The sequence below is a fragment of the Colossoma macropomum genome, unplaced genomic scaffold (assembly GCF_904425465.1).
Source record: "Colossoma macropomum unplaced genomic scaffold, Colossoma_macropomum, whole genome shotgun sequence".
Lineage (NCBI taxonomy): Eukaryota > Metazoa > Chordata > Actinopteri > Characiformes > Serrasalmidae > Colossoma > Colossoma macropomum.
In genome coordinates this window covers 27,739,146-27,755,984 of record NW_023494784.1, presented here as the reverse complement: position 1 = coordinate 27,755,984, position 16,839 = coordinate 27,739,146, and the positions used below count along the sequence as shown (strand labels likewise).

General features: G+C 37.5%; 1 protein-coding gene across 3 annotated transcripts; it reads left to right on the top strand.

The window, feature by feature from the left end:
- The first annotated feature begins 2,861 nt into the window (after positions 1 to 2,861).
- On the top strand, positions 2,862 to 15,698 carry lnpa (limb and neural patterns a). Of its 3 annotated transcripts, none has more exons than XM_036566759.1 (13): positions 2,862 to 2,954; positions 4,142 to 4,238; positions 4,688 to 4,729; positions 6,326 to 6,513; positions 8,347 to 8,405; positions 8,568 to 8,608; positions 9,509 to 9,592; positions 9,694 to 9,745; positions 9,875 to 10,096; positions 10,885 to 10,990; positions 11,094 to 11,164; positions 11,461 to 11,616; positions 14,851 to 15,698. In XM_036566759.1, exons 2-13 carry the CDS (start codon positions 4,212 to 4,214, stop codon positions 15,024 to 15,026), a joined length of 1,224 nt encoding a protein of 407 aa, XP_036422652.1. In that variant the 5' UTR covers positions 2,862 to 2,954; positions 4,142 to 4,211; the 3' UTR covers positions 15,027 to 15,698. The 3 variants fall into 3 exon arrangements, with proteins under 3 accessions (XP_036422652.1, XP_036422663.1, XP_036422672.1); XM_036566770.1 differs by having other exon boundaries at positions 2,888 to 2,959; XM_036566779.1 differs by lacking the exon at positions 2,862 to 2,954 and adding an exon at positions 3,471 to 4,008.
- Positions 15,699 to 16,839: the final 1,141 nt, after the last annotated feature.

Here is a 16,839-nt window from a genome sequence, read left to right as displayed (position 1 = left end):
GAAAAAAATCATCAGTGGGAGCACATGCATGTTTGTCTTGTTTTGGCTGTATTCGCTCGTGAATGAGTCCCGCCTGTGTAGAAAGACGTCTGGATGTGTTTTTCAGATGGTGCACCGAGGTCTACCAGAGCTCCGTACACACTTAAAGGAGTTATCAGGCAGAAACGCTTTTAGGGATGAAGTCGGTCGAAGTTTGTGACCAATTGTCAGTTGCGTTGTGCAGATATCCTGGATGTATTATCCACTTTACAGTTTTCCTGAGGAAGCATCTTTCGCTGCAAAGTGAAATCAGCATACGTTTCTATATTCTCAGACAATTTCAGTCAGATACAAAGAAAGAAATATAAACTACTATCGCGTGTGGCAAGAAATATTGGTGCTTGAAATGCCTGAAGCGGGTTTAATTATTTACTTTTATAACATAAAGAATAGGCTGAAGTTGTTGTCAGATGTATTGGTTTGAGACAGAAAGTATTACTCTAAAAGGTCGAGCCTATTTGCATCTTACTTTATGAACATCAGATATAAAAATGAATAAATACGTTAGACTGATTTGTGGGTGGTTATTATACTATATATATATATATATATATATATATATATATATATATATATACAGAGAGAGAGAGAGAGAGAGAGAGAGGATGCAACCAGATACTTAGTTTTGATTAGTGACAGTGGTTTCTATGGAAGAAACAAATAATATGTCAAATGCGAAAATGAGAAGCAAAATTCGAAATGGCCACGGAACGCATTGGTGCTACGCTTCATTTCACATTTCATTTCGATATAATGTTTTACACATTAATTTTTCAGATTATTCACTGATGCTATATTGAAATCGTTGTGATGTATGTGTGCAGCTCGACAGAGAATAACACTGACATGACACACGGATAAATGAAACAACGCAAAGTAACGTAACTGTCCGTGGTGCTGATCGGTTAAAGTGACCCTCCCACAACTTCAATCCATGTGAGGGCAGTTTGGAGCTCTGCAGATGTGGACCACAGAGAACCTTTTAACGTATTATTAATCTATTGTAGCTTATAAATGAACTCATTCACGAGCACTTAAAATGTTTCAAACTACTGAACTTTGATAGAAATCATGCAACATCATTAATGTGGAGAACGGAGGCTATCAGTCTTTAACGTCAGCTAAATTAAGTGTCAGTGTAAGGAAGTATATCTCTTAAGCTGTGGATAAAGCACAGTAACCAAATTATAAATGTATAAATGTAAGCACAGTAATGATATTATGCAATAAAAAGTGTAGCTATCTGTGCAAAAAGCGGAATGTTTTGATATGACCTCGCCACTTTCTGCTATACTGCATTCACTTGATTTTTTCTAGCCTCCCTATAGGCAAACTTGCTATTACGATAGACTAGCTAATGTAAGGACTTCTTGTCTGTGTTTGCTTTGTCTGCTAGACGTCTTTCTCACTCTTCTGCCAGTTGCATCCCCCTTTCACAGTTCTATTATGATATGTAAGCGACTTCATTGTTATACCACTATCTGTGGAAAAAAAAAATGCTAGCTAGCCATCTATAGCCTGAGTGTTTGCTCCTTATCAGTGGCGCTTGAAAATATACTGCATGTTTTCATGAAAAACGTAAAACGTAAAGTTTAGTCTACACAGATTGGCAATTTTACAGAAGACGAAACATTCTTCACTTTAATGCAAGTCAGAGGCGTAGCCCACGTCTGGCCACTCCCTAACATGAAACACGGCCACCCTTCTGGCCACCCCAATTATGGAAAGTGAGACAGTCAACCATCATCAGTCAGCCATCATTAATAAAGCATCAATATCGCTTTATGGTGAAAATCTGCCATCGAGCTTGTTTTAAGAGTCTGACTACGCCGCATTCAGTAGTTAGCCTATCTTGTGGTTATAAGCTAATTTGTGGAGCAAACAGGCGAGTGAAACCTGCCTTCAGCAGTGTTGTTCGTTGTAATTTTTACAGTTGAATCCATGCATGTGTTGAAGGTTGCCTTATGCAGTGTTGTCTGGCTAGCTTTCTAATCAGTGGCCTAAACGAATACCTTCTATGACCTGTCCAAATGAAATGTGTAAAATTTATGTAAAAAAAAATACAATATAATTATAATTTAAATACAATATATAATTTTAATTCAATACAGTAACGCTATGTTATGTAGTTTTTTCCCTAGCAGTTTCACCCCCCAGAAATCTCTACTCCAGCTACGCCCCTGATGCAGGTTAATGTAAACAGATTTTGTTCCAAACAGTTTTCATTCATCATGATTTTTTTACACAGTGCTATGTTTAAATGATGTACAAAAATTAAAATTATGACAAAAATGGAGATATATTTTTGTTAGCTGTTGCGTCTACTTTCAAAAAGCAAATCGATGGAGATGGCCAGACGTTGTTTATAAAACATTTATTCAAGTAAAAATGATATTTTACAGATTAATCCTACTGGCTACGTTATACACTGTTGTCTGCGTAACAGCTCGCGGCATCTACTGAAGCTCCGCCGACATTCAGGTGACGTGAATTCTGCGGCCACGTCACAATAACTGAATGAAGCTTCTGCTCCTGCCAGCGTCTCTATTCTGTCTGATCTGCGCCTCACAGCCTCACTAAACACAGAGTCAGGCTGACTAGCATCAGGAATCACATGATCACTGGATCATACAAAATCAATAAGAGGTGATATGAAAGGAAGCTTCAGTTAACTAAGCTACTCGGACGCTGTAAAAAAAATCGTACAAGGTTTGAAAACAAGGCTTTGACTAGTGACACTCCCCTTTACGTTAGAGAACCTCTTCGACGGCTTTGTTTTCCCGCCATTCGTGTAAGTGAAAATCACGTGACCCCCCAACAGAAGAAGTTCACTGCCGCGGGGAGTTGTGGGAAGGGTTTGATGACGTATACACCAGTGGCTTCTGCAGACCCTCAGTGAGGACTGGCATTCTGTGGTAAAGTACTGAAAACATTTCCTTTACTTCTGTTTTAAAATGTTTCTCTGTGTTTGTTTTTGCTGTAAATGCACACTAGAGCGGCAGTAGTTGTAGCAGAGAGCGCCGCTGCGGCTCTTCATCATGTCTGTTATTCGTTTCCTAGCTTAGCAAACTTAGCACACACTGGAGTGGGCTAGCCTGCCTGGTGAAGGCAGACAGTTAACCTAAGTTGAGCTTTTTCCACATTGGCTAATGTAACTTTGCTAAATGATGACTTATTCACGTTTGAGCTGTTGTGGTGTTTAACGACGAGCATTATGCTTTGAGAAATGTTGTCGCTATGGTCAACGTAGCACGCCTAGTTCGCTTTTGCTTTGGAAAAAAGCGAAGTGACACTGAGCTTTGTGTTTTACAGTGTAACGATACATTATCGACAGGGTTAGTGTAACTCGCACTAGGTTTTCATAACCTCAGCACTTAAAGAATAGGTGTATGAGCTTACTCCTGGTGGAAAGATGAAAGTGGGTATCTCTTGTTTACCATTTATTGAAATGACTGCATGGATGAGTCCGGCTATCGAGTGGGTGTAGCCGTAGAAAACAGACCGCTTTGTTGGCTGTCTAAACCACACTGTTATGCCATCTCATCGTGCTTTAAATAATCAGCTAAACAGTTCAGTTAACTGAGTACACCGAATAACTTTGGCGGCTGAGCTCACTGCGGTCCCTCTTTAATTCTGTAACGTTAGTTGGCTACAGTAGGCTATGAGGTTGGCTGTGGTCGCTCCTTCGCTTCACAGTACTAGAAGTGAATCACTTGGATGCTCTGCAGTTTAAAATAGAGAGGAGTGTCCTGTTACTAGGACTTTTCGGAGCCGCCAGATTGTGCGCCTTAACGCCGAGCTTCTCCTGGTATTTTGAGACATTAATCGCATGCTGGAAGGGTGAAACGTAATGCATCTGCATCTGTTGTACATGATTAGTTAGCCATCAGAACTGTCAGAGACAGAGCAGAGAGCTGGTGTTATGCCTTTAGTAAGCGAGGTCACTGAAAACATTTATGGTGCCCTGTGGTGAGTCCTTAGCCTACATTGTTTTTAGTTGCCTAAGATTTGTATCTAAAACTTTGCTTATAATTTTCCGCTGCAAAACTGAGTTGAGTGACGCCAGTGTGTTTTTCCAAAGTAAGATGTATGTTTTTAACAGGTGGTCTAGATTTCCAGTGCTTTAACAGACTGAGAGAGCAGAAGTGTTGTATTTGGTCCTTAAGAAGAAGATGGGAGCTGTAGTTTCTCGTTGGAGGGTATGTATTGTGTGGAAGCTGACATAGTTTCACATACATAGTTTTTTTTTGTGTGTGTTTTAAAACGTGCTACCACAAAGCGTCTTGTATTCAGTCACAAGTCTGTTTTCATCATGGCACTTAATTTGTTGTTTGCTCTGTATAAAGGCTGGTTTCAAGTAAACCACAAAGCAAGCAACTGTTCTAGCTAAAGTTTCTTTAGACCATCTGTATGAAATGCACATTTATGTGTGACTTAAAACAGTTTGCATTTTGTGTTTAAGGTATTCTAGGTAAGATATTTAGGTATTATGGAAACCTAGTGTGTTAGCTTGTGAAAATAAAAGAACTTGCTTAGAAGCGTTTAACAGGACCTCTTAATGTAGTTTTTTATTTCACATTTTCGGTGACATGTATGCTTATGTTTTGCTTTTAAAGATGTAACGTAACAGTCAACTTTTGTCTTTCAGACACAACCAACCACGGTGGAGGTACTGGAGGGACTTGATAAGGTAAGAAGCAATCTGCCCCTAAGCTAATAGGCCTATGGCTTAAGGCTGTTCTGTTAATATTAACTTTGGAACTCATTAAATCATCCAGTGCTTCTGGTACTGAATTTGTTCTTGTTAAATAAAGCAATAGCAATTAATCCCAAGTTGCTGTAAATCATAACTGTATTTTTGAATGTAGATAATGTTAGTCTTGTAACACTACTCAGCCTACTTATGTAGTCCAGAGGTACTGGCAGAGACTGCTTTGCATTTATTACTAGACTGACAGACACACGTGTTGGGGTGTCTCCCTTTGCTCTCTTTGTACTAGACCTGGGGCTCAGGCATTTTGAGATCGTTCTGAGATATTTTTGGAATGAGGATATATAATACCACTCACTGTGGGGCTGGAGAAAGTGACCTGCTCACTGAGAAAGAGCTGAATTTGTTTTTCAAATAATGGCCTGCATGTTGTATGAATAGTATAATTGCGTTCCACTGAATAACTCTGGTCATAGGACCTGCAGCTGGCTTGGCACTGTGTGTGACTTAGCCTAAAGTGATTAGCTTGCCTTTCAAGCTTGAGGGATACAGTGGTAGGTTTGTGTGGAACTGAATAATAGGATCACTGGCCAGATATCCTCTGTAAAGCTGCTGTTACAGGCTGTAGTTCCACTTTAGGCGTGTGCTATGACAAGATGGGCAGTAAGACAGTATTGTATCATGATGAATTATGTCACAGAATGCTTTTCTGAGCATGTCATGGATATCATTACTTGAAGAACACTCTCCAACTGTATGTTTAATTAAAAAGACTACATAATTAGTACTGAATCCTAATTGGATTTAGTGCAGCAAGTAAGTAAAATGTTGAATAAAAATAATTGTACTCATAGTTTTTGATACTATTTTTAAATATGGCACTACTGGAACAATCAATCTATTCTAAAACCAAAATATTGTAACAGTTTCAAGTGTTGTTTGTGTTTTGTCATATCGCCCATCCCAAGTTCTACTCTGTTCTCATGTACTTAATCATTTTTTTTTTTTATTTTGTTGTTCTGTCTTTAGTATAGAATAAAGGAATTACAGCAACAATGTTGTACCTCCACTTTAAGATTAGAAACCTGCTGATATACTGATAATATTGGCCAAAATTGAGGTCTTGCGGAATTATTGATATTGGCAAAATCTTTGCTCCCATCCTACAGTGTTTATTTTTCTTATATTTTGAATTTCTGCTGTTTGAGTTTAAATGTAACAATTGAAACAATCACATCAGTCCATAAAGCATTGTTTAAAACTATTGGTGTCTGTTTTTAATCTTAATATTAAATTATATTGGCTGATCTTATTGGTAATTTGAATTACTTTTACACAGATCTGAGAGGTCTGGGTCAGTGTCAATATCTATTGTTTTTTTATTTACACATCTGTTATGAATGATACTAACGCTAATGCACAGTAATTTAGAAAATATAGAAATTGTGACAAGATCGATCTGTGCAGGACTATGTGAAAATAAATGTACATATTTATTTTTGTTGTCCTAGTCTTTTGAGGGATTGAGACTATGTGCTGCTGTTCATGGAAATCTGTTTTTGCCATTATTTACAGGATATCCAAACACTCGAGGAGCACAGAGAAAAGAATCAAAAACAGCTGAAGTTATGGGTTTACAGATTACTTCTGTATTCAGCTCTTCTGTACTTGATAGCCTGCATAGTCGTTTATGTCTGGTACATCCCTGAACAGCTAATTGGAAAACTTATAGTGGCATCACCCTTTTTAATATTTCCATTGCTGTAAGTGTTCTTTTTTTATTTCTAGATCTAAACCTTTATAGTGCAACACGGTTTATTTGTCAAAGGTCCAATAAGTAAGTTTTTGCATTTTAAAATAAATTTTGCCTAATGATCCTAAGTTGTCCGTGTACAATAGTAACACTGAAACACAATAAATGACTTATTTAGCTGATAGACATTGTCTAAGTAAACTCTGATTAATGTTCTGCTGATTAAGGAACTAGATGTCACATGGAAGTTGATACCAATACCATGAAAATACACACACTCGTGTACATCATCTGTCTTGAAAGTACAGTAAGGCATTTCAATATGTGAGGTCCATTGCTTTTCTTCTCGATTAGTGTTAGTTTGAGGTGCTATTGCTACAGCAGATTCCAGTGTCACATTGCTTTTCTGTTACGTGGTGGGCATCCCCAAATTATATCCTGCTTGCAGGCAGACCGGAATGTCAAACCAATTTTAGATCCATCAATACAGAAACTAGCAGAAAACTACTATTTATAATAATAATAATAATAATAATAATAATAATAATGCCACACAAAATGCTTTACAGTGGGAAGGTGTAAAAGAGAAAAAGAAATTTGGGAAAAGCATTAAAGAAAAGTACCATTAGGATTCTTGCATCTTTGCACCCAAATTCTGGTTCTTCTGACATTTTTAGTTGCAGCTAAATATTTGCTGGAAAGTAAATCTCCAGGAGGTTGCAACGTTTTTCATTCATTACTCCTTGGAATCTTGTCTTTCAACAGCTGAATGGTGTGTAGTGTGATATTAGTCAGCTTTTCTGCATCCAGTTTTTTTTTTGAATAATGAAAGTGATGAAAACCTACTTCACGTCCTGCTGCCTTCAATAGTTCCTTGTCAGATCTGACATAACAACAACAACAATAATATTAATTATTATTATTATTATTATTATTATTAATTTTGAAACTGACACATTCTGGCCTTCTGCCCAATGACTGCTGGGATAGGCTCCAGCACCCCCCAACGACCCAGAAGGATAAGCGGTTTTGTGTGTGTGTGTGAGAGTGAGAGTGAGAGTGAGAGTGAGAGTGAGAGAGAGAGAGAGAGAGAGAGATGCTTAAACAATAGAACACGAGAGGGTGTGTGGTATCGTGAAATAACATCACGGCTGTGATTTGGTTGCAGGCACGAGCCGAAGGTGAGATATTATTTGATGTTATTTGCGATAACACACAACCTCAAGTGTTCTACTGCTTTTATACAACAGTTAAATAAATAAAGTAAGAAATAAATAAACTGGGCCGTGAGCATGGCACTTAATATGTTTTAATGTTAACAATTCCTTCCGCCAAATTATAGTTCCTTAACAAGAAGCTTGTTGCTACGTCAGAGTAACGAGCTCCGCTCACTCGCTGCACAGCCGGCAGTTCCTTCTCCAGCTCCTTACACAGACCAACTGACAGTTTGGGAATTTAGTGTAGTCTCATCTTCTGAGTCTGACCAAATTGGCTGTAGATCAAATGTAATCTTAAGTGTCCATTTTCTGTTTGTGCGCAAAGTAAGAAGTAAAAACGTTCAAATGGCTGGAGCGTCTCCTACAGCTGTCAAAGTCATTGCTTAGCAACGGCGTCTCAGTGGAGTGATACAGTGTTTGTGAAAAACCCCTGATGTTATGGCGAAATATCAGCACGGTTAGAACGCTTCTCAACCAATCAGCTAAATAAGCATTAGAAATTTTACTTATTTGACCTTTTAAGTAAAATCTACTATGTGTTCATCATAGATGCTTGGTAATTTGAGAGGATCAATATGAAATAATGGATCCTTACAGTGTGAGACGATGTTGATTTTTGTCCGCAGAGTTTGGCTTCTGAGGAAACTGTTAATTGCGTTATATACAAGAAGGACAGAACGAAATGGTAAAATGTTCCTTTTGAGGTTTGACTCCTTTTTTTAAATCTTAAAATTTTGTCACAAAATGGCACCAGCTACATGTAGGTAACTGTCATTTAGATTGAATTTTGACATCTTGTTTTTTTTTTATTGCCCTCCATAATTTTTTTTTCTTTTGTATGCATCAGATGAGAAATTGGAAGAACTGAAAGCTGAGAAAAAGAAAATAGTAAGTAATCTGCTGGGTTCTGTGCTACTTCTGAATGCTGCATTCTTCTTCAGATTGATGTTAACTGTGGTTCATTTTGCTACCAGAGCAGTGGCCTTGCTGCCCAATAATACCCTCATACCTGTGTAGAACACTTAAAATCTAGTTATTTCTTAAGGGGTCAAACCAGAGTGCAGACCCTCTCAGATGTGTCAGGCATCTTTGCTCCTGTATTGTGAGTCTTAACCTATAATGCTAATGCATTGGGTTTGCCCTTGTAGTGCATTCAGCTTTACCTTTGACAGCAGGGTACCACTCTGCTAATGTTAACACAAGAATTTCCTTTCTCCCCACAGTCATTGAGCTTCTGCACTTAGCAAGGAGAGATAATTTCTTCTTCTAATAAATAATCTAAAATCAATGCAGACAGCGGTTAATTGGCACAGAGACTTTACTTCGTATAGCGCTTGGCTAACGGCTTGTCTTTAAATTAATAGTGTTTAGTGCTGGGAGGAAATAAATCTGAGAAATTGCTTGTCATCTACTGTCAAGTCTAATAACTTTCAATAATTACAGCTGATGAATTTTCACACTCTCCATTATCAGAGTAGGGCTTGTAATTATTCTTTTCATTAAATCTAAATAATTAGCACTGTTTGCTCTTTTCCTGAAATGAGTTTTAAAACAAAATTAAAAGGAATAAAATGTAAAAACTGCCAACTTTAGCATAGATCTTGACAGCAGTCTTAACTGCACACTAATCTCCTTGTTGTACGTTATTAGAAGGGGGTTTTCCCCTTTGTCTTATTGGTGAGATTTTAAAAATCTATGCTGCTCTATAATATGATGGTTATTGTTCTTGTGCAATCCTGTTTATACAAAGTGTGTTGTAATAGTAGAATAAATTAATTTATCTTACAGCTTGAGCAAGTGATGGAAACGGAAACATACAAAAACGCCAAACTGATACTGGAAAGGTTTGATCCAGACTCAAAGAAAAAGATTGTAAGTAGTTTAGCAATGTTGACAGACTTCTTGACGGGATATTTCTCCTGGACCGTTATATTGTTTTTCATCAATTGATCTATTTCTTTTTTTTTTCCAAGGAGCTGGAGTCTACACCTGTCGGACCTCCTATGACTCCAAGACAAGGTCAAGGTTAGGAGAAAATTTATGTACTGGATATCTAGGAAAAAATAATAGATTTGTGTTTTTGTTTTTTTGTTTGTTTTTTTTTCTTAAATCCGTTTTTAAATAAGCATAACAGATCTCTGACTGTCGTCTCAGAGCTACGTCAAAGGCATGTGACTCCTCGTGCTCCCGTTGCTGTGACTCCCAACCCAGCAGTCGCAGCACGTCCTCCCCTTGCCCCTACAGCCTCAGCTGCCTCCCCTGCCCTGATCTCAGCCCCTGGCGGTCCCCCAGAGAGAAGCCTGTCTGCTGCTGGTGCCCACCACAACCTGATGAGGAGACCTGCCACCCCCACAGGCACCCCTGTCCCTGGGATGGGTAAGTGAGAGAGACACATTATTGTTATAGCAGTGTTATTTTTACTGCTTTTAATAAAATAGCTCTGTATTTCAGTTGAGAGCCTGGATTTGACATGTGCTTTGTATGAATAACTGTCAAGGACGTTTTTGTTTTACATGATTTTTAAGAGGAAGATGTCTATTTCTATGAAAGTATGAAAGTCTCCACAACAAGGGTACAAGTAGTATCCTTAACAGTGGCGTTAAAGACAGTAATTTGGGAAGCATTGTTTTGTGACTGATAGTGCTAACATCCCAACAGTTATATAAGTGATTTTTTTTAATTATTATTTTTTGTTTTGTTTTTTCTTAGTGCAGAAAGGTTTGGTAGATTTTGTATCAGTGATTGCAACATGGCCAATCTGAGTGTACATGCGTTTGGAAAATTAGTAGTGAAAAGTAATTTGATACAAAAGGGTCACCACAGTGATTCCATATGCTGGTAAATTAATAAGCAGCAGGATATCGGGACTTTGCCAAGTGTGGTAGAAATGACCAGTCATCTCACTATGATCGTTCTTGATGCTAAATTATATTAATTAGAGTTGAGGATCGCAGCAGGCTCACACTCTCACAGCCGTCTATAGGGAGGACCATTTCTGAGTCATTATTAAAATCTGTCGTTGTCATCCATTTATCATAGCTGACTGCCTGCTGCAGAGGTCTATCTGAGACTGAAATTTTTTTTTTCTCTCTCTGACCTGGACATCTGGACATGAATTCATAGATAATGAGTTGGTAAGCTTTTGTGTGTGTATGTGTTCACAGGAATGCACCCTCCTGGGCCACCCCTGGCTAGGCCTGTCCTTCCACGTGATAGAGGAGCTATGGACAGGGTCATTGAGTACCTAGTAGGTGATGGGCCACAGAATAGGTAAATATTGTTCTGCCTCCTGAAATTTGTGTACAAAACAAATGCAAAATTTAATGTTGTGGGATTTTTTATTTTTATATTTTACTCTTTTTCTCTGTCTTAGATATGCTCTTATATGCCAGCAGTGTCTGTCTCATAATGGCATGGCTTTAAAGGAGGAATTTGAATACATTGGTAAGATTTAGGGAAATGCAGAACACTTTGTCAGTCTCCATCAAACACAGTGACTTCATTTGTCCTTTAACACTTGGCAGCTCAGTATATCATAGATCTCATAAATGCCTGGACCATCTCTGGCCTTTTGAGAGCAATAGTAGATTGAATATGCAAACAAGTATAGTCTGTCCATCTGATGTGTTTATGCATCTTTTAGAGTATGTGTGTGCGTGTGCTTGGGTTTCATTTTCATATATATTAATGTGGTCCTGGATGATTTGGATCAGAAAAGTGTTATATGGGTCCTGTTTCAGCGTTCAGATGTGCTTACTGCTACTTCTTGAATCCTGCCCGGAAGACACGCCCCCAGGCTCCACGCCTCTCAGAATTCAGTGGCGAAGGCAAGATGAGCCAGGGGCCATCTACTGTTGCCTTGGAGACAGACCCGGGTGCCCCTGCCTCTGCCTCAGGTATCTGCTCTTTATATAACCTCCTTAGAACAAATATGAAGTTTATATAGTAATATAGAAGTTGAGATGATGTCAGCATTTTAGGCTTCATGTGTGAGAGGGGGGGGGGTTCTTTAAAACTATGAACAATATTCATTATTCATGAACAATATTCATTGATGATTATCTGGTTACATATGAAATTAGTTCATATAGATAGGTTTGTCAGTTCAAAGCAGATTTAAATTTAAAAGTATTCTATTGTGGTAATGGAAAATATTAAGTAACTGAAGACTTTAAACTGTAACTGTGTAACAGTACACAGTTACAGTTTAAAGCATAGATGATGATAAACTTTTTACAGTCATTCTGTGATGTAGGGCACTACGATTCCTGCGACACAAATAACACAAACAAAATCACAATACTGAGATAAAAATATATTTTAGATATAAACATGAAATTTAACATGTAAAGAAGTGAAACATTGGCTTAAGCAAATCTAAAGTTTTGTCCTACCTGTTGTACATGCTGTTTTATTTGTCTATTTCTTAATAAAAGCCTAACCAGAGGCAGGGGCTCCAAAATAGCTTAAGCCAAATTACATATGTTGTTTTTTGCAGTTAAAAAAAGTAAATAACACCTGCAGACATTTTTCCTGCAAATACCAGTACACAGTTACTTTACATTTAATGAAGTTAAAAAATAGAAGAAAAATATTACTTGTGGCCTGTGAACAGCCCCTTTGGCAGATATCACAGCTTGCAAATGCTTTTTGTAGGCAGATGGGAGTTTTTGTTTTTGTCTTAGGAATTTTCACCCACTCTTCCTTGTGGAACATTTCTAGTTTTGCAATGTTCTTGGGTCATATTACATGTAAATCGTATTTCACAGACATCGTAGGACTTTGAGGAACATTCCAATAGCCTCAGCTTGCATTTTCTTTCTTTTCTTTGTTTTTGTTTTTGTTTTAAGTAGTTCATAGTGGATTTTGTGGTATGTTATGGGTCATTATCCTGTTGGAGAAGCCATCCTCTTTAAGCTTCAGTTTCCTTGCACATTTGCATGCAGAATTTGCTAATAATTAGTGGAATCCATTCTTCCATCTTGTGCAGTGTTTTCTGTGCCTCTGGCTGCCACACAACCCTAAGCCATAACAGATCTACCCCCATGCTTAACACTTGGCAAGATGTTCTTTTCATCAAATGCACTTGTTTTCAAAATGCCTCTGGTGTATCCAGCTGTTTTGCATACTTTATATATTCATTTTTATGATGAGGTTGCAGGTCAGGTTTCCTTTTCATGAATCTTCTATGCAGATCATGTTTGTGCAAGCGTCGCTGTGCAGTAGAACTATGCATCACCACTACTGAGTTAGCAAAATCTGCCTGCAGATCTTTTGCTGTCCTGTGAGTTTGTGTTACCTTTCTAGCCAGCAGTGAGTAGTTCTCTTTGATAGTTTTCCTGGTCTTCTACATCTTGCCTTGGCTTCCACGATTCCCAAAAACTGCTATGTCTTAATGGCATTTTGGACAGTGGAAATTGTGAGCTGGAAGGTTTGTGTTTTTTTGTTTTTTTTTTTAATAACCTTCCTCTGCTTTGTAGGCATCAGTTAGCTTCATTTTCAGGCACTCAGCCAGCTGCTTGGATAAGCCCATCCTTGTTGAGTTTTAGCATAAAATTTGAAGAGCTGGACAATTGATTACACTTTGAAATAGTCGTCAGCTGGCAATTCCTAATGACCATTCCTAACCTAACCAGATCCATAATAATCAATCCTAACCAGTCAGGTAACAAGTTAATTATGTTCTGAGATTTTACAAAGTTATTCAGTGTTTTGTCCAAACAAGGGATTCCACATTTACGATTTTATGTCTATTTTTTTAAGTTGAGCAAATATAAAATGTGCACTAACATTTGCAGAAAAAGTTTACTCTTTAAAATTGTTTGCTGCAGATGTTTATTTTTTTTCTTTTCAAAAATCAAGAAAACATATAATTTGGCAAGGGGTACCAAAACTTTTGCATACAACTGTACATGTTATGTAACAGTGTTTCTGTATTGTCTCTGTTCAGTTTCTTATTTTATGATTAACTCTTTTGACAGTCACTGTTGTGGAACTTTTGTTTTTAAACCTAGCTTACGTATTGTCCCACTGATAGAGAAAGGTTGTCTCATGATAATCACAATATATTAGATAATGTTTATTGTATTTACATAGAATATATTTCAGGTCTTTAACTTCATATACTCTTTTTTTTTTATATATATATATATATATATATATATATATATATATATATATATATATATATATATATATATATATATATATATATAGTCATAATCTTTAGCCTTCTTAACATGAAGTTTCAATAATAAGAATGCAAAGTGCTATTTTTCTGTGTGTAGTTTCGTATGCACACTCTTGCAGTACAGCTAAATATAAAAAAAATGCTGACCTGCCCAGGAGAGACAGGTGGATACTAAATAAATATGGAAAATTCTAATGACTGGCTAGTTTTGGTGGTAGTGTTAGTGATAGTAGTAGTAAGGCATCTGTGAGTTTCACTGTTAAGCTTGTGCTTTGCCCATCGGTTTCTTCAGTGTGAGAATTGCATCATACAAAGGGTAAATCCCTCCAGCTCATTGCCTCTAAAGGGACATTTGCTTGATCTGCTGCTGAATCTGAGAGCAGATCTGCTGAGTGATTAAGGGATTTGGATCCTTTTATGTTGCTCTCCCGCAGCGCTGCCTACTTTGTTGGGGTTTGGCCTCCCATGTTTCTACCTGCTTCTCAGTATCTTGCTTGCTCACTCACTCTGTCACTCATTTTGAGTGATTACCTTTTTAATAAGTGGATAATATGTTTTTGTTTTGTTTTTTTTGAGTGAAGAAGCAAAAAATTCTGAGCATTAGCATTAACTCTTTAAAATCCAGGGGATTAATTAATAAATATTACTCCTTGGATCTTTTATTGTAGCAGTGTAATTGACAATGTCATCTTACATTTATTTTTTGCCCTTCTTGTGTAAAATTTCTATTGGAAAAAGTATGCTGAATATAAAGTTACACAAAAATTAAAGCAGTACTGCTCCAAAAATGGTCATGTTGCTAAAAAGTTGAGGATGGGGCAGCTGGCAGTTAGCCTTATGAGATCATGCTAGCTTGTCTCTCCAGTAGCTTTCATTCAGTTGCATCATTTTAAAATCAGTGTATTGTCTTACTGTACTTCTTGCCATGCTTGTTCAACAGAGGATAAATCAGAACCCTCTGGTCTGGTGGAGGAGGTGAAGCCTAGGGAGCATGAGGCAGAAGAAAGCCAACCAGAAGACGAGAAAAAGAGTGATCCAGAGCCCCAAACTACAGTCTCAGACCTACCAGAGAAATCGGGCAATGAATTAGATGTGTCTGCCATGGAGGTGGAGTAGAGTGTTTCTACAAATCTGCTGTCACTCTGCCAAGGTGTGCGTATTTATTTGTGGTGTAGCATTGTGCTTTGAGGGCCAATGGCGGTTTTGATTTGGTTTACTTTTCCCCCTTGTTTTTGTGTTTGTTTGTTTGTTTGTTTTTGTTTGTTGTTGTTGTTGTTGTTGTTGTTGTTGTTATTATTATTATTATTATTATTATTATTATTATTATTATTATTATTATTATTATTATTATTATCATCATCATCATCAAAAATCTGGGGGAGATGCGGCAAGCTAGTCGGACAAACGTTTGGAAGTCTGACATACCAATAGTGCAAAGTTAAATTTTTTTTTTTGTGTTGCTGTGTTGATTTAGTTTTTGTATAAAGGTGGATGTTAAGATGATTTCATGTTCAACATGGTTAACTAGTTATACAATAGCAGCTTTCTTTGACTGTTTACATGTCTTCATTCTAAAAAAGCACCATGAAATGACATCACAATACAATTCATCTCCTTAATGAATGGATGTACCATGTTTTTAGGTTCTAAAATTACTTTATGTCGGAGGAAAAAAAATCGTGTCAGTACTGTTTGTTTTGTGACTGAATGTATTTAAAGCTGTTTTTCAACCTGTACAATAATGCAAAACTCCCATCTATTCTTAGAAAAATATTTATGATATTTATAGATTTTACACATCTTTATTACAGTGCCTTCTTTGAAAGTATTTGAGTAGGTTTACAGTTTTCTAAACACATGCAGAGAGATGGGTTACATGTTTACACACATTAAGGTACAGACATTGGAAAGTCCAGAGCTATTAATTTCTTCATAGAGGGTGAAAGTGGGCAGTATCAAATGTATGTGCCTTTGTTTATGGCATTTTTGTATAAGACAATAAATAGGAATTATTTAAATACTACATATAGAATTTTTGCCTAAAATATGTAAATATGTTTTTTGTTCTCCAGGTGCACTTTGCGCAAATAAAGTTATTTTTAACATTATGCTCATTTTGTGTTTGTCTTTTGCTAGCTTTAACTAAATACAGTTTATTGGTAAACGCATCACCGCTTATGTTGGTCATTTTAGGTTTTTCATCTCATAAACAACAAGGTGCACAATATTGAAATTTAAAATGATAAATGCTAAGCTTACTAGAAGATGCTTAATAATTAAGGACTTCGATGGTCAGTTGGTCTGCCAACTGACCCTGCTTCTCTAGAGAGGGAAAGGCATGTGTGTCCTCTGTAGAAATGGGTTATTAGGGCTGTTAGTGGGCAGCTTTATTGCTTACTCTCTTTCCTGTCTGTGTTCTAGCTCTCCTGACATGCAGGGACATTGAAAAGAACCCGTTAAAACACAGTCCATTTTCATTAGCAGGCCTATTTTGGCTTGTGATCATTTTATTTTAGCTCATTGATCATTTCAGACAGTGTTAGATAATGGGACTGACACACAAGCCCAACCCAGCTTGATTGCTTGACCCTCTTCATTTGCAACAAGAGAACTATCTCTACCCATATTGCACTCCTGACAAACACGTGCTCTCCTCTGCTCTTTTGCTCGCTCTTGCGCTCTCTCTCTCTCTCTCTTGCAGGTCAGCCTTCCACATTTGTCTTTGGGTTTTGATAATGCATGTTTACAGAGACATGACCCTCTGAGTGTGGCAATGCATCACTGTCAGCAGGACAGTAGCACCTGATTCCAGCGCACTCCGCCTCGGCTTGACCCCTGACAGTGGCACAGGCTGTGGAAAACAATAACCCGTCAATAGGACATTTGAACCTTTCCCAGCAAATATAATGTAGATCAAGTGTTTGCGATT